This window comes from Anastrepha obliqua, chromosome 4 (genome assembly GCF_027943255.1).
Source record: "Anastrepha obliqua isolate idAnaObli1 chromosome 4, idAnaObli1_1.0, whole genome shotgun sequence".
Classification (NCBI taxonomy): Eukaryota; Metazoa; Arthropoda; class Insecta; order Diptera; family Tephritidae; genus Anastrepha; species Anastrepha obliqua.
Genome location: NC_072895.1, coordinates 107858821 through 107876263, shown reverse-complemented (window position 1 = coordinate 107876263; position 17443 = coordinate 107858821). Strand labels below are relative to the sequence as shown.

The window sequence follows — 17443 nt, the reverse complement described above, 5'->3', positions numbered from 1 at the left end:
AATTTCGAAAAAAAACCGCACGAACTTATTCATAGACCTATTAGAAACCCATTATTTTATTTTTTTACCAACTAAAACTAATTTTGTGTTCTTAAAAATAACTTATTTATATTAAAATAATAAAATGATGAACTAATAATAAAATAAAATAATTTCTATTGTAATTAAAACTTATTATAAAAAATTAGTTTTCTTCAATGCAATAAATTATAACGTTAACAAAAAAACGCAACAAAACGATGTGTGGAAATTTTTTGAAATTTTAAATCGTTATTCAGAACTAAACAGATAGAACCCATTTATTTTACTCAGACTTTTAACCCTTTAACCCTTAAAATGGTACACCAATAGACATTTCGTGCAGTGCTAGGGATAGACGCCGGAAAAACGGGCATGGGACTTTTTACCAGGAAGTACAAGGTCCCAACGTGGAACCTCCCGAAGCTAGGCAAGAACGAACTACTTCTCAAAGATCATGCAAGGTACCTCGGAGTAATACTAGACAGTAAATTGCTGTGGAAGCGCAATGTTGAGGAGAGGGTAAAAAAGGCCAGTATGCATATAAAAGAATGCTGGACGTTACTTGGGGTCTATCACCCTCTTTGATGCATTGGTGATATTGGTATGGGACCTTAGTATGGTGGACTGCGACAAGAAAACTGACATACTTAATGCCACTGGAAAGGATTCAACGACTCGCTGCTCTGTACATAATAGGAGCGATGGAAACCACTCCAACGGCGGCGCTGGAAATGATTCTCAGCATGCCACCCATTGACCTTATGGCGGAAAACCTGGCAGCGAAATCCGCGAGGAGGTTGGTGGCTGCTGGAGTATTCACCTGCAGAACCTTCGGTCACAGCTCAATAGGAAAGTGGAGCTCAGGTTGCACAAACTACATGACTCCGTACTTTAGTTGGGAGAGAAGGTTTCGCACTACAATTGAAAAGGAGGGATGGCACAAATGCATGAAACCTGGCCATAGAACTTTTCACATCTATACAAACGGCTCTAAAACTTCATATGGAATGGGAGCGGGTATTTACTGCTCAAAACTAGGGATAAGGCAGCGTATCAAGCTGCCAGACCACAGCAGTATTTTCCAAGCGGAAGTTTTTACTGTGGGGAAAGCCGCACTAGAACAAGAAAGAACTCAACAATTAATATATACGTGGACAGTCAATCAGCAATAAAAGCAATAAGCTCATATTGTATTAAGTCCAAAAATGTTCGACGGAGCAGGGAGGCCATAGAAAGACTAGCCCCAAATAGTAGGCTGCATATCTATTGGGTGCCTGGTCACAAAGGCATTATGGGCGAAATAGTAGATGAGATAGCAAAAAGTGCTGTAGAGTACCTTTTGAACAAGAGAACGACACACCAAAAGCGCTAAATACAATATACAATGAAATGGGCGACTACATGAAAAGGCGAGATAGGTGGACTAATCTAACCACATGCAAAACAGCAAAAGTCATGTGTAGAACTAGCGACAAAAAACTGACTCAATTCGTACTTACGCTCTCGCGAAAGGACTGCAGAACTATCATAGGTATGCTAACTGGTCATAATCTATTGGCTGCACATGCGTACAAGATAGGGATTGCTAACACGGACATATGCAAGAAATGCAGAGAGGATGTTGAGGAAACTCCAGAGCACCTTCTGTGCGTTTGTCCGGCATTATCAAAAACGCGTTTAAAATGCCTGGGAGCCCCATTGTTTGATGGTCTGGAGGACGACTCAAAAGAAGATCTCCCAGCGCTGCTTAGATTCGCCAAAAGCGCTGAAATCCTACATGATGTCTACTTTAGGTTGCCAACCAGGCTAACCTAACCTAACCCTTTAATGACTCTGTACCATACGAGTATATGAATATTCCAACTATAAAAATGTTCTTTACTGGATCAAATCAGGGTGCATTGCTTCCTACTTTAGCTTCTTTTTTCGAATCTTCTGGAAAATTACTCTCAAAACAAAAAAATAATTAAAACAAAAATAAAAATAAGTAACATTATAATTTTTTAATAGTTGCAAATAATACAAATTTCGAGCTTTTTGTTCTTAAAAATCCATAAAGTCTGATAATTTGATCAAACCGAGATCTTCTGATACCCTAGTAATAGAATACAAACTCGAAACCCCCAAAGTTCACGCTCTCAGGAACAAATAATGAATTAAGAGAAATATTCACTATACTGCAATTTTTTATTTATCTCCTTTGACCATTGAGTTGAATTCAGCACTTCAATAAACCTTAAAGGTATTTTTCATTATCTACATTGCATCTAACCCTTTTTGAGTTTGCGTAGCCGTTAAAGTTTTACAATTAATTTTGGACCAAAATAATGAACTTTTTATTTTTATTTATTATTTTTTTATTTTTTTTTTTCATTAGTGACTTTATTTAAGAAATCAACTTCTTTTACGCAAAAAATTAAATACAATGTTTAATAAAAAAAAACACTGATTTATCGTTAGCACAAACAGTCTAAAAAATATTGGCATTAAAGGTAAAGAACGTATTTTCACCACAAAAAAAAATTTTTTGGTAAAAAAATTATTGTTAAAAACATTGTTTTATTTATAAAAATTTAAAAATTTTACAAGCAAACAACAAATATTACAATTTTGCTTCTTCCACTTTCTATTTATTGAATTTGTTTTAATTATTCCTCTGCAGAAAAAACTTACAAGATGCCCATACTAATTAAAATATTTAAAAATTGATAAGTTGATAGGCATCCCATCCGCATTAATATTCAGCTACGGATTGGACCCGCAGTGGGACATAAGCAAAAAATATTTCCATTTAAGTAACATACAGAGAGAAATTCGTGTGTGTATAAGTTAAACTACTCGGTCGTGGTTGTTTATAAAAAAAACAATTTTATTCCGGAGACCGGTCTTTATTGGTTGAATCTTATTTTACAACTGACTTAAAAGTATTTTAATTCTAATACTAAAGCTAAGCCCGTGTGCTTGCAACGTGACCAATACTTTGCTGAATAGGCGTTTCCCACGGGAACGCCAATCGTTGCTCTGGTATTTCCTCAAAAGCGTTGCGCATGTGGAGCGTTGGGTTACCATCATATTTTGGTTGAGGTGTGTGAAGTATTGCGTTAGCTTATACAAGTATTCATGTGTGGCCTCTAGTCGTGGGCAAGTTTCTTTCTAAGCTAGATTTATAGTATCAAAACAGTTCGTACGTAAAACGTACCTGTTTACATTTACAATTTTTTTTTAATAAACGCTCTAAAAAAACTCTGTCTTATATATTAAAGCTCCACTAATCTCTAACAAATTTTAATCACTCACAACTCTTCTACATCAGATTTTTAATTAGCCAGCGCCAACGAACTATTAATAAAAATTAATCTAAATACACTGCCATTAGTCACAAGAAATGGAAGAAATATGTAAAATTAATACAAATATACAAACAAACTCTTAAGTGAAGAGAGACATCAACGCGTTTTGTAAATATTTCTCAATAGCTTTTCATTGCAATGTAAACATTGCCTACATTTAGGCACTACGCTTATTACGCCACCGAATTTAAATGCTCATTAACAATAAATCTTTACTTACTAGCCTTTATTTTTGCAACAATCTCATTTTTCTCTCTTTCTCTGTCTTCCTTCTAGGACAAGCTACTGAGCAAGCTCGAGGAAAGCGAACCGGATCCACCCACTTCACAGGAGGATGAGTGTGTCATCTGCATTAATGCGCGCGCTACCATGCAAACATCGCCTTGCGGTCATCGCGTCGTCTGTCGACGCTGCTTTGTCAAGACAATACAAAGTGCCGTCGCTCAACGATTGCTGCCTTTGCGCTGTGTCATATGTCGTGCACGTGTGAATCGACTCACCTCCAGCTCGGGCACATGGCGCATACAGGAATCGGCTAGCAGCTATTCCATGGGTGCCAAAAGCTGGGCTTCCGCTGGTGTTGATGCTGGCGGTGTGCACGCTTCGGCCAGTTCCTATTCGATGGGCGATGCACATAGCGGTCACCAAGCCTTCCACCCACATCCTGCACTACACGGACGCTATCCACGCAGTCCGAATGGGGGCGGTCGTGTCGCACAATCGGATAGCTTGTACTCGATGAGTTCGACTGGTTCATCGTCGCTGTCGGGCGTTTCGCATATGTCCGCCTACTCTAAGACGTCTTCCATTTCGAGTGGTCTCTGCTCACCCGCCTCACCCATATCACCATCAGCCATGTCAGCGTATACGCAAACACCGGTGCTGAATAATCATTTAGCGCCACCAGGTGCCACCACCGCGCATGGCACACTTTCACTATCGCCTTCCGGTTCGGCGTCAGGCTCATCCGTATCGGGCTCGCTGTCGCCACGCGATGACCACCATCATTCACATTCACATTCGGGTGGTTGTCCAGCAGGCTGTTCGGGTGCCATACCACGCAAGCCGCTCAATTCGTTGAGTAACTCATCGTCGAGTGGTTCGAGCATTAGCAGCTGCAGCAGTTTTCCACCAGCGACGCACACCTATCCCGGGCGAAGGCATACCAAGGGACGACTGACGGACCTACAAAATCGACTGCCACCAATAAAAGAGTTCCGCAGTCCAGCCAAAGTGCCACATCCCTCGCCGGTGCACATCAGCAATCCGCGCTTTCGGTGAGTTTTTTGTTTTTTTAGCAATTACGGTTACTCAACAATATTTTCAGGTATGCCTCTTACACCAAATCCTCATCAAGCGCGCATGAAATTGCGCCACTGCTACGGGAACCGCCTTCACCACCCAAACGACCCATGAACATACTAGTGGGTTCAGAGTCAACCAATGGCTTGGGTCCACCACCGCTCAAGGCTGGCGGGAGTGCCAAAATTAGTCCTATGGTAGCCAAGAACTCGCTACCGAAGAATGCCTATACTTTGGGCAACAAAGATAAGAAAGGTGTTGGAAATAGCAGCTGCAATGTCCAGAAGGCGAATGGAAAACTTACGGGCACAACATTAGGTGGTGGCAATAATAAGAAAGCGACACATGATGCTAACGGTAATACCATTTCATCAGCGGCGACTTCAATAGCGAAATCTTCAGCGGGGACTCAAAATAGTAACAATAAGGCGTATTCGGCGCCAACTTCACGCTCGAACTCTTCCAGCCGAAGTTTTCCACTATTCTCCAACAGCAATAGCAATCACAGTAAGTTAGAGAATTTACCCCAAAACACAATTAAATCCATAAGTCAAACACAAATTATCTATGGAAGACCGTCCACTATTTCCAGGTTTCAAAAATGTAGCAAACTTTTCACCTTCCTTTAAACACTCCTCAACTTCAACCCGATTAAGCCGAATTCCTCAAAGTGGACTGGAGGTTCTTCTTACAACGGAGATTCTTCTCCTAGAGCTGAAAGAGTGAAGCTTTTAAGTATCCACAAACATCTTCCCTACTTATTCTAAAGCTGGAAAAAAACTTTGATTGCCCTTGTCATTCATCATTGTTTGGATTGGTGCGCATACACAGTCAAACGCGAGTTGTGATTACCAGTCGATATATGAAAATTTTCGCCTTAGACAACCCAGCTTTTTCTCCTATCGCAGTCACTACGTCTTCTTGCGTTCAAGAACAGTTATCAAGCGACACGCATATTTTGGGTTGGCACCCATAGAGGTAGACTGGTGAAATGCATAGGAGATGAATTTGTGATGAACCTCCCTCTCTAACATCAATACCTCCGATATTGCGAAAGTACTGCTGGCTTCTTTGCAAACTCAGGCGTAGGTCACACTTCCATACAAAGGCAAGCCAGAGATGATCGGCAGAACTCACTTGTAGGGGATGGACGAATTTGGTTCTCTCACTCACTTGAGAAATCTGTCTCCTTCGCCAAGTGACTAGATTTATCATCAGCTACCACGCTTGCTTTTTAGGACGAAGAAACTGAAAGCGTCAAGCATTATTACCTCTTTTATTACCTGGTGCATAATTATTACTCTTATTATCACAAGCGAGGAGCTTCTTCTTAATTGACACGATAACCGCTTACGCAATTTTGGTCGAGTTCAACAATGCGCCCCAGTCGTTTCTTCCTCGTGCTAACCGGCGCCAATTGAACACCTGAAGCCAAGTCCTTCTCACAAGAGAGAAGTGCTGTCCTAAAAATAAAAAAAGCTGGCTCAGGCGAATAGAAATTGATGGGAGTGAAATGACAGATAAATTAGCCTCAGAACCATTTTGTAGCCTAGGAAAGAGTAACTTCTCCCTTCTTGTTCAAGAAGTAGGGAAAGGCGAATAAGATCATACTGGGACAATCCACCGGGTTTACCGGTCAATACATATCAATGATATGTAGCTTTAACCTGAGCCGATTTAAAGATTGTATAAAATCAAATAGGAATAACTTGTAACAATACATGGTAGATTGAATCATGATCTTGCCAACCTAGGAATATACTTCAATGGAACTTGCATATTCTGTTGGAAGGAAGATGAAACAGCCTACTCATGTATAAGCGGGACCTAGGTAAACATATTTTACCAGAAGAAGAAATAAAAGTCCATAAAAAAGGACAAATTTTAAAATTTATTAAGGAAGTTGGGCTCAGAGAAATTCTCTGAATCCATAACGAGGACACAATAGATCTTTCAGTATGCAGTGCTAAATCCTCTCTCTCTCTCTCTCTCTCTTAGCTTCAGAGTCTGTGGTGGACCATAGCTTCATCAAAATCCTCCTCCAATTCAGGCTCGCTCCCAGTGCTAAATCCTCTCGTAATAATAATAATAATTAACCCACACTTACTGAATTATCTTTTTTTAGCCTTTATTCGAATATCTCGGTCCAAGCTCTAGGTTACCAAACTGCTAACTATCTTTCTTTTAATCTTCCCTGCTGACTTATGAAGAATATAGAAGTTATGAAGGCAGCTATATTTGTGTAGATATACCGGAAAGAGTATCACTTGAATTTTTTCCCCTAGTAAAAGCTGTATCAAAGATAGGATACAATCTAACTTTCAATGAGAAGAGTCTATCAGCATCCTTTAGTTCCAGTTTTCATCTCAATTTGTATTATTAAGGCGGCTCATCAACAATGCAGCTCAAGCAAAGCATACTCAGAGCAGCAGCAGCTTAAGTGCTACAGTGCAGTTTAGATTCCGCGAAGAACTTTTACTTAGGTAGCATTATCCACGCGTTGTTTAGTGTTTTACAAAAACAAAAACAACTAAAAGCTCAATAATGGTTGCACATCCACTTTTTAGTTTTTTAGAATTAGTTTTGTAGAAAAGTTTCATGAGCTTGTGGGCATTACCCACCAAGCCATATTGAGCGAATCATATAGCCAAAAATTCAAAACTTTATTTCACCAGAAAATCATGTTTTTTGATATTGTTTTCATGGGGTGCTTCCAGCTTTAATAAAAATATGTTTTTAAAACTTTCGATTATTCGCTTAGCGGAACAAGACAACAACAACTAATTATTATTTGAATTTGTTTTTATTAAATTTAGCCATAACAAAATTTGTGTGTAGCTTCAGAAAATTTCGAAGAATAATCCCTGGAAAAAGTATTACTCAAAAATTTGATAAGCAATAACTTGCAAGCAAATTAAAGATTAGCAAAACCGTTTGGCACACATCAAATACATCAGGGGCAGCAAAGGTGCACACGTAGTTATTTACTCGGACAAACTGTTTTAAAAACACCTTCTTCACATTCCGTGGAATCGAAACTAGTGTCCGAATGCCTTTACAACCTTAACCAACTCAGTGCAACAAATGAAATTGTACTTTGCTCGAGGGTTCCGAGTCACTCCGAAATAAAAGGTACTGAAATTGCTGATGAACTCACTAGGACGCGGTGGACAGCCGATTTTCACGGTCCAGAACCATACTGCGATATCAACCGAGCAGAAGCTAAATGCAGGGTAAATAGTGAGAAAATACTCAAAGATTACCCATTGGGGAGTCACTCAAGAATTCCGTCAAGCCAAAAGACTTATAAAACATTTTCCAATTTTAAAACATGCGTAAAGTAGTAGGTTTTTTACTTAAGGGGTTACATGGGTTTCGTCGGGAAAAAAGGCCTATTTTCAAAATTTTTTTTCTGTCTTATCTTATTCTTAAGAATAATTTCTGAAATTTTCAAAAAAAAAATTAAATCTCCTCCATTGTGACGTCATTTCCGGTGACCCCTCGAAAAAAAGGTGCGTCCGCGTTGTCAGCATAACTCCTGACAGGCTCATCAAAAATGAAAAAACAAAAATAAGTGCTTTAGTTAAGACCATAAACTTGTGCTTGAACGAAAGCAAGAAAAAAAAAGTAAAAATTGGAATTTTGGTAGACATTTTTGCAAAAAAATGAAAATTTCGGTGAAATTTACTTGACATTTTGTTTTTTTTAAATAGTTGTAATTGAAAAAAAAAACAAAATCCGTAGTTCAAGCTCGAGTAAATTGTATTTCGAAAACCTGTGTAAAATTTCATCAAGATCGGTTGAGTAGTTTTCGAGGACATTTGACAACCGACTTCGAAAACACAGTTCCGAGAAAAACGCGTTTAAAGTTTTGAATAACAATAGAAGTGGCTTGGAACGCACACATTCCAAAGGCTGTATCTCCAAATTTATTATACGGATCGACTTGAAAATTTAGGATAATATTCCTGAGATATTGTAGAAATTAATAAGCCAAAAAAAATAAATCGATTTTTTGAACCAACGAAACCCATGTAACCCCTTAATTTACCTAAATTGCCATCTCACAAAAACTCACATTGGAAATCTTTGATCGAAATCAAATGGTTCCGAAAGAAATCAAGAATGCTCCTGTATTGAGACAAAACAGATTTTTAGGTCATAGTATCGGCCACTGGGAAGACTATAGATACTAAATTATTAATATATATTTTATTATTTCTGCACATGCTACCTTTGGCAGGCAAAGAGGGCGACCGGTCTTAGGAGATCCGCGTTACTCTGATCAAATTTTGATCTTGTAAGAGAGAATAGGCTTCCTATCAACTTTTCCAGAGCCTTCAGGAAATAAAATTAAAGGTGTTTGGTTGGTATGCAAAAGAAGTGCAGCAAGCCTCTCTCCACCAATTTAATGGCCTCTTCAACATCATCCAATTAGCAATACGCTCCCTGTGATTATAGCTAAAACTAAGGACCTCTTGTGAGAAAAGTTGAAATAGAAAGTTAAATAGAAATCCTAAAAGAAAAGTGAAGTGTTCTCGTCCCACTTTCCCACCTCTGGTCACTATTCCTTTCCCAAAGCGCTCTTAAAACAGTTTAGCCAACTTTCACAGCTTCCCACTCCCAACTGAAAGTTGCCCACAATAGCCCAGTAGGAAGCTTGTAAGTAGTGGAGTAATTTCCATCACCGCCTGTAATTACATATGATGATAGATAATTTGCATAATTTCCGCATGCAAACACACACATACATACACACACAACGCAATTTGTTCTCATACAATCTATATACAATACAATGAATGCACTCTGTTTGCTCTCTTTTGTTTTAAATTTGCGCAGAGGAGAAATCCGACAATAAGAAGAATGAAACTATGGAACGCAAAAAGAAGGAGGAAAAACTTAAACTGAAAGCGGAAAAGGAAGCGAGAAAGGTGGGTGCACGTCAACGTGACGCTACGACTACAACACATACTAACAGTGTTTGTAATAAGGACGAACACAGCAGAAATGATAAACAAAAAAATATTAAAAATGATAATGATGATGATAATAATGATGCTCCTAACGACGAAGGTGGTCTTAGTGGCGGTGGTCGAATTGATGGTGGTGGTGGTGTCGGTGGTGGGTTATTATGCTTGTATGGTGGTTTGGCTGCCTGGAAAGTGATGTCGGTAATTGGTCTATCACACTCGAAATGCATATTCACTGTTGAGTTGATTTTGTTTTTTTTTACTTCCGTTTTTGTGTTTTCTTCTTCCGCGCTTGGCCCGTCTTTGACTTTAATGTGTTACTTTTTTTTGTTTGTTTTTACTAATGGCAGTTTTCTTGAAATCCCTTTGTTATATTTTGAATCGTTTTGGTTTGATGATATGATATATTAATTTTGTTATGATATCTAATAATTAGACTAACTCAGCGCTTAAGATATCGGAATATTCAGGATTCCCCAATAGTAATGTTTTGTAGCAATGAGGATGGTTCTTGATAGTTCAAATTGTAGGCTATAACCCACTTTTGCCAATACTTGTTGAACAATTTACTGAAAAGCAATACCATATAAAAATATGCCATAAGGAAACAGAGCCAGGAAACCATGGTGATCCGATTCTTATCCCTTCAAAACTGTCTTTGTCAGTTGTACAAGTAGAGATAGGGAGAAGCAAACTCCATTCAAAACTTTCTCTTTCTTTTTTAGTATTCAACGATGGAAGGGTTTAAACATAAGTTGCGGTAGAATTGGCATAATTCTGCCTTCTCCGACACAATTTTGGTCTTTGTACAGCAAAGCGTCTAAGTTAAATTATTCTGGCTCGTACTAAAAAGATTTTTTTTTTGCTGCTTCAAATCATACACATTTTGAAAAATTCTTATTTCCTCTTTTTGTATGCCGGTAAACTCTTTATAGAGGAGCTCCTCTAATCCACAGAAACCTAGCAAGAAGCTCCCCGTGCAGATAAATAAGGAAATTAATTTTACCAAAGACACCCAAGGAAAGGTACCCCAATGACTTAGTAAATGTGAGACCAACTTTGGCTAGAATATGGCGCAGACCTGATTTGACAAATTTTTCTTTTAAGTAACGGCAGGCAATGGCAAACCTCCGAGAGTATTTCTGCCTTGAAAAAGCTTCTCATAAAAATATCTGCCATTCGAAGTCGGCTTGAAATTGTAGGTCCCTCCATTTGTGTAACAACATCAAGACGCACACCACAAATAGGAGGAGGAGCTCGACCAAACACCCAAAAAGGGTGTACGCATCAATTATATACATATATATATAACTACCAGAGGGTCTCTTAGAAGAAATCTCTGTCTCTTATCTGTTAAATTGGTTTCCTATGTACTATTTCACAATTTTTTTCTATTCTTCTTTACATACTCCACTAACAGATGTTTCCTAGCAAAAGCCTTTCACCATTACTTTATATTTCTTCTGTTGAACTTAAGCGAATGCAGATCACAACCTCGTCGGAATTTTAGGCGATTAAGCAGCATTTTTTCCTAAATACTGGAAGATTCTAGTGTATTTAAAAGATTTACACTCTACGCTTAGTGGGCAAATGCACTATATCACATTTCAAAAGTACTAAATTGCTTAGTAGAAGTACTAAATCGCACACCAAAAGTACGAATCGACAATCCAAAAGTACTAAACTGCTCATTAGAATTACAAAGTTACACATCAAAAGTATTAAATCATGTAGAATGAGTACTAAATCCCTAGTACTAATTTACATTCCGAGAAACTAGATTAGGCAATAAGTATACGTGCTAAATTACGTACTTCAAGCGTAAAGTAAACACTAAAAATACTAAAATGAGTACGAAAAGTACTAATTTACATGCCAACAATACTTAATTACGCAACAGAAGTGACAAATTACAAACCAAACGTACTATTTCACATTGCAAAACGTCTAAATCGCTTACGAGGAGTACTAAATCACTTACCAAAAGTACTAATTCACATTCAGAGGATACTAAGTTGTGAGTGTAAGTGCTAAATTGCATACTTCAAGCATAAAATAGCCTACTAAAAGTACTAAATTTTGTACTAAACTACTAACTGGTATACATAAAAAATGCTGAATCCCAAAGTACAAAGTTGTGCAGTACAAGCACTTTACATGTGAAGAGTACTAAATTTAGTTCGAAAGTACTAATTCACGTACATACCACAAATATGAAATTGGCAAAGTACTAAATTGCGCAGTATAAGTACTAAGTTGCATGCGAAAAGTACTAATTCACACTCACAGGGTACTAAATTGTAAGTACAAGTACTAAATTACATACGTAATGCATAAAATGGCATATTAAAAGTACTAAATTTAATACTAAAGTACGAACTCCTTTACATACTAAAACTACTAAATCACAAAGTACTAATTTGTGCACTAGAAGCGCTAAATTACATGCGAAAAGTTCTAAATTTAGTACTAAAGTACTAATTTTACATACATACCAAAACTATTATTCCGTAAATTACTAAATTGCGCAGTATAAGCACTAAATTATATTGAAGTAGTACTAAAGCTAGTAATTCACATTCTGTAAGTACTAATTAGCCAGTAGCAATTGACAAAATACTGAAAATACTCTTTCCTATGAATACCCTAGTCGAAATTTTAAACCATTTTTTTATTAACTGACAGTTAGCCGTAAAATGCGCTATTATTTCATTATCCTACCCTCTTACCTATAATTCTCATCAGTGTAGCGAAACGTGAGAGTGTGTATTTATAACCCATACGATGCTCATTCTCTTCTAACTGGCGACGTGACGTACAATCATGCGCGGGTAATAAAATGAGCGATTACCACTGGGTTAAATCAGGGTAACAGGTAGTAAACCAGCTGCTCGCCGGTAAAACGAGTGCAATGAGGCTAATAAGCACAAATTAATACTTTTTACTGCATCAACACTAAACAGATAAATTCTAGCAAACAGGTGAAAATAACTCACTACATCTTTTATTAATACCTTCTCACTTGGCCTCCCTATAATAGGCTGCCCTACACGCACTGGGAGTAGTTCACTTAACCTCTAAGCTGGTTGTCAATATATTTCAGTTTTCTATTTAGGCTTTTGAGGTATATTTTTGGGGTATTTTTTATTTATCCGTTTAAGAAAACTAACTCTCATTATTATTTTTGGTTTATCTTTTTATTTCTTCTATACATTTTTTTTTTTGTAGTCTAGTGTAAAACTATATCCTTCCGATTCTCTTCCTTTTCTGTTTTGCTAGTTTTGTCGTACATACACAAAACTGAGAGTAATTACATAAATATATAGCACTAAAAACAAATTTTAAATACCCGTTTAAATATTTTAATTCGCTCATTTTTCCATACGCCACTCTTCCTTCTTTTCCTTACGCTCACCAACCTTCTTTCTACATAATTTCATTTTCCTTGTGCTTTCTTTCTCCTCTTTTCCACTAACTAGCTTCCTCTCTCTCCTCTTCTTTTGTTTCCTTTAGCATTGTTGTGTTGGACTATTGTAATTGCTCCTTCGTATTAAATGTGACGACTGTAGGTGCTATACACTCTTGCGTCGTTTGTTGTTGGATTTTGTTTGCTCAAATTGTATGCTTTCTTATTGTTGTTTTATGTTCCGCAATAGTTATTTGTTTCTATGTAGTGCTCGCTTTAAATGTGTTTCTGTTCTACATATTTTCTTTTGTTCCCGACAACAACCGCCACAAAATATGCCACAAAAACTAAATGCATAACCCGAACGGGAAGTGTGCCTGAGTATGAATGAGTGAAAAAGCGTGTAGATGAAGCCATACGAGCCAGTATGCATACAGGGTTGTTTTTATTTGGTATTCAAAAGTTTGCTGTAGCATGTCGCATGCATTTGAACGACTTCTCTTCTATGAGTGAATGAATGAATAAATGAATGAATGAATGAATGAATGGATAGCTGAATGAACGATTGCAAATTGGCCCATACACCATAAACAATGGAAAACTTTTAGCAACAACAACTAATAACAAAAACAAAGTTTTGATATTCTACATACATACATAGTATAGTAATACATATTTTTCTACTTATAAATATAATAACTAGAAATTAGGCAGTTTTTGTGTATTATCACAGTTCGTTGTCAGATGAATTTTGATCAGAAAAATTATATTTTAACTTGTATACCATATACTCTTACAGTTAATAGCTAGAACAACAGTAATTTTTGTCACTGTATTCATTACACAGAGGTTCTAAGCGTTCCAGTTACTACTTTCAAGTAGATAATTATGTAATTCTAGTTCATATAACTGCTTGCCTACTTCACTAACTGAAACAATAATCTAACTTTCTACCAACACAACTTTTACAGGAGGAGAAGCGTCTCGCCAAAGAAGAAGATCGTCTGGCGAAGTTAATTGCTAAGGAGGAAAAAAAGAAAGGTAAAAAGGAAGCCAAGGAGCTACTCATCGCGAATGATGGGAACAGTAAGAAGTAAGGGGTATGGAAAATGGGGGCTGCTTGTAGCAGGGAACAACAGCGGATGCGTCATAGAAAAAGGAGCAGATGTATACTACAACTTACAAAAACAAAGCCAATTATATGTACATATATGCTAGCAACAAATTCACTACTAAAAGAACTAAACTAAACTACTTCGCGTAGTAGGAGTACTAAATTACTGACAAAATGTACTATTTCACACCCCAAAAGTACTAGATCGTATTCATTAAGTACTAAATTACAGACCAAAAGTACTAAATTACATTCATAAAGTACTAAATTAGGTAATATAAGTGCTAAATTGCATACATAAAGCGTTAAGTTACTTGCTTAAAGTACCAAATTTAGTACTAAAAGTACTAAATCATGCACTAAACATATTTAAATTTAGTATGTGAGTTTACATACTAAAAGTTCTCTTTCCAAAAAGTACGAAGTGACGTAGTATAAGTGCTAATTACAAAATAAAAGTACTAAATTTTGTACTAAGAGTACTAGTTCATATACTAAAAATATAAATTCCCATACTAAAAATACGACTTCATGTTCAAAAAGTACGAAACTACATAGCATAAGTGCTAATTACAAACGAAAAGTATTTAATTCAGTACTAAAAGTACTAACTCTCATTTTGTAGTACTAAAGTGCATATATGAGATGCGCATTTCATATGCAAAGTACTAGATCACATTTCAAAGCTACTGCGTTGTAGAGTAGAAGTACTAAATTAGGTCCGAAAAGTACTAAAAGTATTAATTCACATACTAAAAACACCGTTCACGCTCAAGAGGTACTAAGATACGCAACAGAAGTGCTAATTATAAGCGAAAAGTACTAAATTTAGTACTTAAAGTAGTAACTCACATTTAATAGTACTAAAATGCGTACACGAGATGCTCAATTTCATATGCAAGGTACTTTGGCATATTCCAAAAGTACTACGTTGTGCTGTAGTACTAAAAACACTAATTCACATTCAGAAAGTTAATGCACGCGGCAAAAGTACTAATTACAAATGAAAAGTACTAAAATTTAACAATTTAACAGACCAAAACCGCTGAATTGCGTATGATTGGTGCTAAATGAAATACTTAGAGTACTAAATTTAGTACTAAAACATTGACTCACCCCCAGAAGTACTTAATTGCGTAGTAAAAGTTCTAAAATATGTACTAAAAGTACTAAGTCATACACAAAAATTACCAAATTGCGACGTACAAGTACTATTTGCAAAAAAGTACTAAAAAATTCGATATAATAACCATAAAAATCACCTTATAGTAATAAATGGAAGAAAACTTCAACATGACTGTTCGGAAAAGGGCTACAATACATACAAAGAGAATTTTCTAAATTACAACAACCAAATTCTAAGTAACAAAGTAACTACTACTACTTAGTACTTTCTAAGACCACAAATATAGCAGTTAAAATATAAATTTTTCATATATAACTACTCTTGTAAGGACTCTCTAAAATATACGCCCCAATACTTACGTAATTATAGTAAACGGGCGCAATTGTAAAAGTTGATTAATTTTTAATAATGTTTGCCAGAATTTTTAATTAAAATTAACTGTACTCGTATTTTTAGGAGCATAAAAAAATTGGATTTTAATTCAAGTAGTTCCTCCCGTAAATGCCAATTTGACTAACAGCAAACCAGCACACACATAAATACCTACATACATACATTGAGAAAATTTGTATTTAAAGTGAAAATATTTTTTAAATTAATATATTTTAATTTGTTGTAAAGCGTTCCGGTGATTTCACTCTTTTGCAAACTTATTTAAAGTTAGTTTAATAAAAAAACTTCTGAGTAAGCATCAGTTGTGAGAGAATTTCCTAAGAATTCAGGATGTTGAAACCCATCGGTAGGGTCAGACCTTTACTCATGGCAGTTCCGTTATATAATATTGAATATCTTGTTTGAGACGAAATGAAAAGTACGAGATGCCAACTTAAGTTAGAAAAAAAGTTGACGTTCGGACACAGGAAAGCCGAGTCTTTAACCCAAAATTTGGGGCTTTGAGCTCATACCTGCTTAGTTGAAGTTAAGACAAAGGAAAGCCGGATCTTTATAACAAAATTTTGGAGTCTAAGCTCACACTACCTCAGCGAGGTTATGGGAGTTAGTTGAGGTTAGGACAAAAAAAAAGACGGAAATTTAGAACAAAATTTGTGTCTTTAAGCTCTTACCTGCTCACTTAACGAGGTTATCGGAGTTAGTTGTGGTTAGGAGAAAAGAAACCCGGATCTTAAGAACAAAACTTGGGGTTTTGAGCTCACACCTACGCAGTAGTTCGTCGTGGTTAGCGGAGTTAGTTGAGGTTAGGTGAAAAGAAAGCCGAAACTGTAGAACAAAATTTGTGGCTTTGAGCTCACACTAGATCACTTACTTCACAGAGTTTACTGAACTTACAGATTATTAATAAAACCTATTCGCTGAAATTTGCACTTCGACCTCCTGGTCTTTTATGCACTCTACTCATCACAGTACCTCATCCAGACCCAGTTTCCTTATTAAACTCAGGAAAGAGCTGGGTTGGATTGAGCTTACGTGCCTTTCTTTAGATTGCAGTTGGTCGAGATGTCTGCACCTTCTCGACGCTATAGGGTTTTTTTTTTGTAGGGACAACTAGCAAGTGCAGCACTCAGACATTAATTAAGTCCCTTGTACTACACTTGGATTCCCTTTTAATTTTCAGTGCCAAAGACCTCAAACCTGATTCGAGCGAAGGCGGGGCAGACGCACAAGAAGTGGTCCGCCGTCTCATCCTTCTCTTCGCAAGCTGGACAGAGTACACTGTCTGAGATGCCCACCTTTCCCATGTGCTTCGCACTGCACTCCCTTCTGCTTAATGACAGGAGGATTTGCGACAGTCGATCGGACATGACAGGTAACATCAGTTTCGTCCATCTGCAGCCTTTCTCAGCCTGCCAAGCTCGCTGGTGGGTTGTAGTAACCCATTTGCTAACCGTGGCTTTGATGGTCGCAGAATGGAGTGGCAAAACGGGCTCTGGGCCAAAGAAGTTGGCTTCAGAGCCCATCTTAGCTAAGGAGTCAGAGGTCTCGTTTCCCACGATAGCCACGTGTCCCGGGACCTATGTTAGCATCAGGCTGTTATGTCTACGGACATAGTTCAGCCTAGATTTACAGGACTCGACTACCCCTGATGTGGTTGGGGGGCTGTCTAAGGCCATGAGCGCAGCTTGGCTGTCAATGCGCTATAGAACTACATTCAAAAAGAAGGTAATCAGGTCCCGATCATGTGCAGATGATTAC

The 17443-nt window shown here is 37.2% G+C and overlaps 1 protein-coding gene across 1 annotated transcript; it reads left to right on the top strand.

The window, feature by feature from the left end:
* Positions 1 to 1023: 1023 nt before the first annotated feature.
* LOC129244332 (uncharacterized) lies at positions 1024 to 14515 on the top strand. The gene is made up of 5 exons (XM_054881952.1): positions 1024 to 1038; positions 3648 to 4648; positions 4699 to 5180; positions 9516 to 9847; positions 14024 to 14515. Exons 1-5 carry the CDS (start codon positions 1024 to 1026, stop codon positions 14147 to 14149), a joined length of 1956 nt encoding a protein of 651 aa, XP_054737927.1. The 3' UTR covers positions 14150 to 14515.
* Positions 14516 to 17443: the final 2928 nt, after the last annotated feature.

What these genes read in the sequence shown, in the direction of transcription:
- LOC129244332 (XM_054881952.1), top strand. An exon ending in CAACAGCAATAGCAATCACA is followed by an intron (nt 5,181 to 9,515) that starts GTAAGTTAGAGA and finishes AAATTTGCGCAG; the next exon opens with AGGAGAAATCCGACAATAAG. An exon ending in CTGCCTGGAAAGTGATGTCG is followed by an intron (nt 9,848 to 14,023) that starts GTAATTGGTCTA and finishes CAACTTTTACAG; the next exon opens with GAGGAGAAGCGTCTCGCCAA.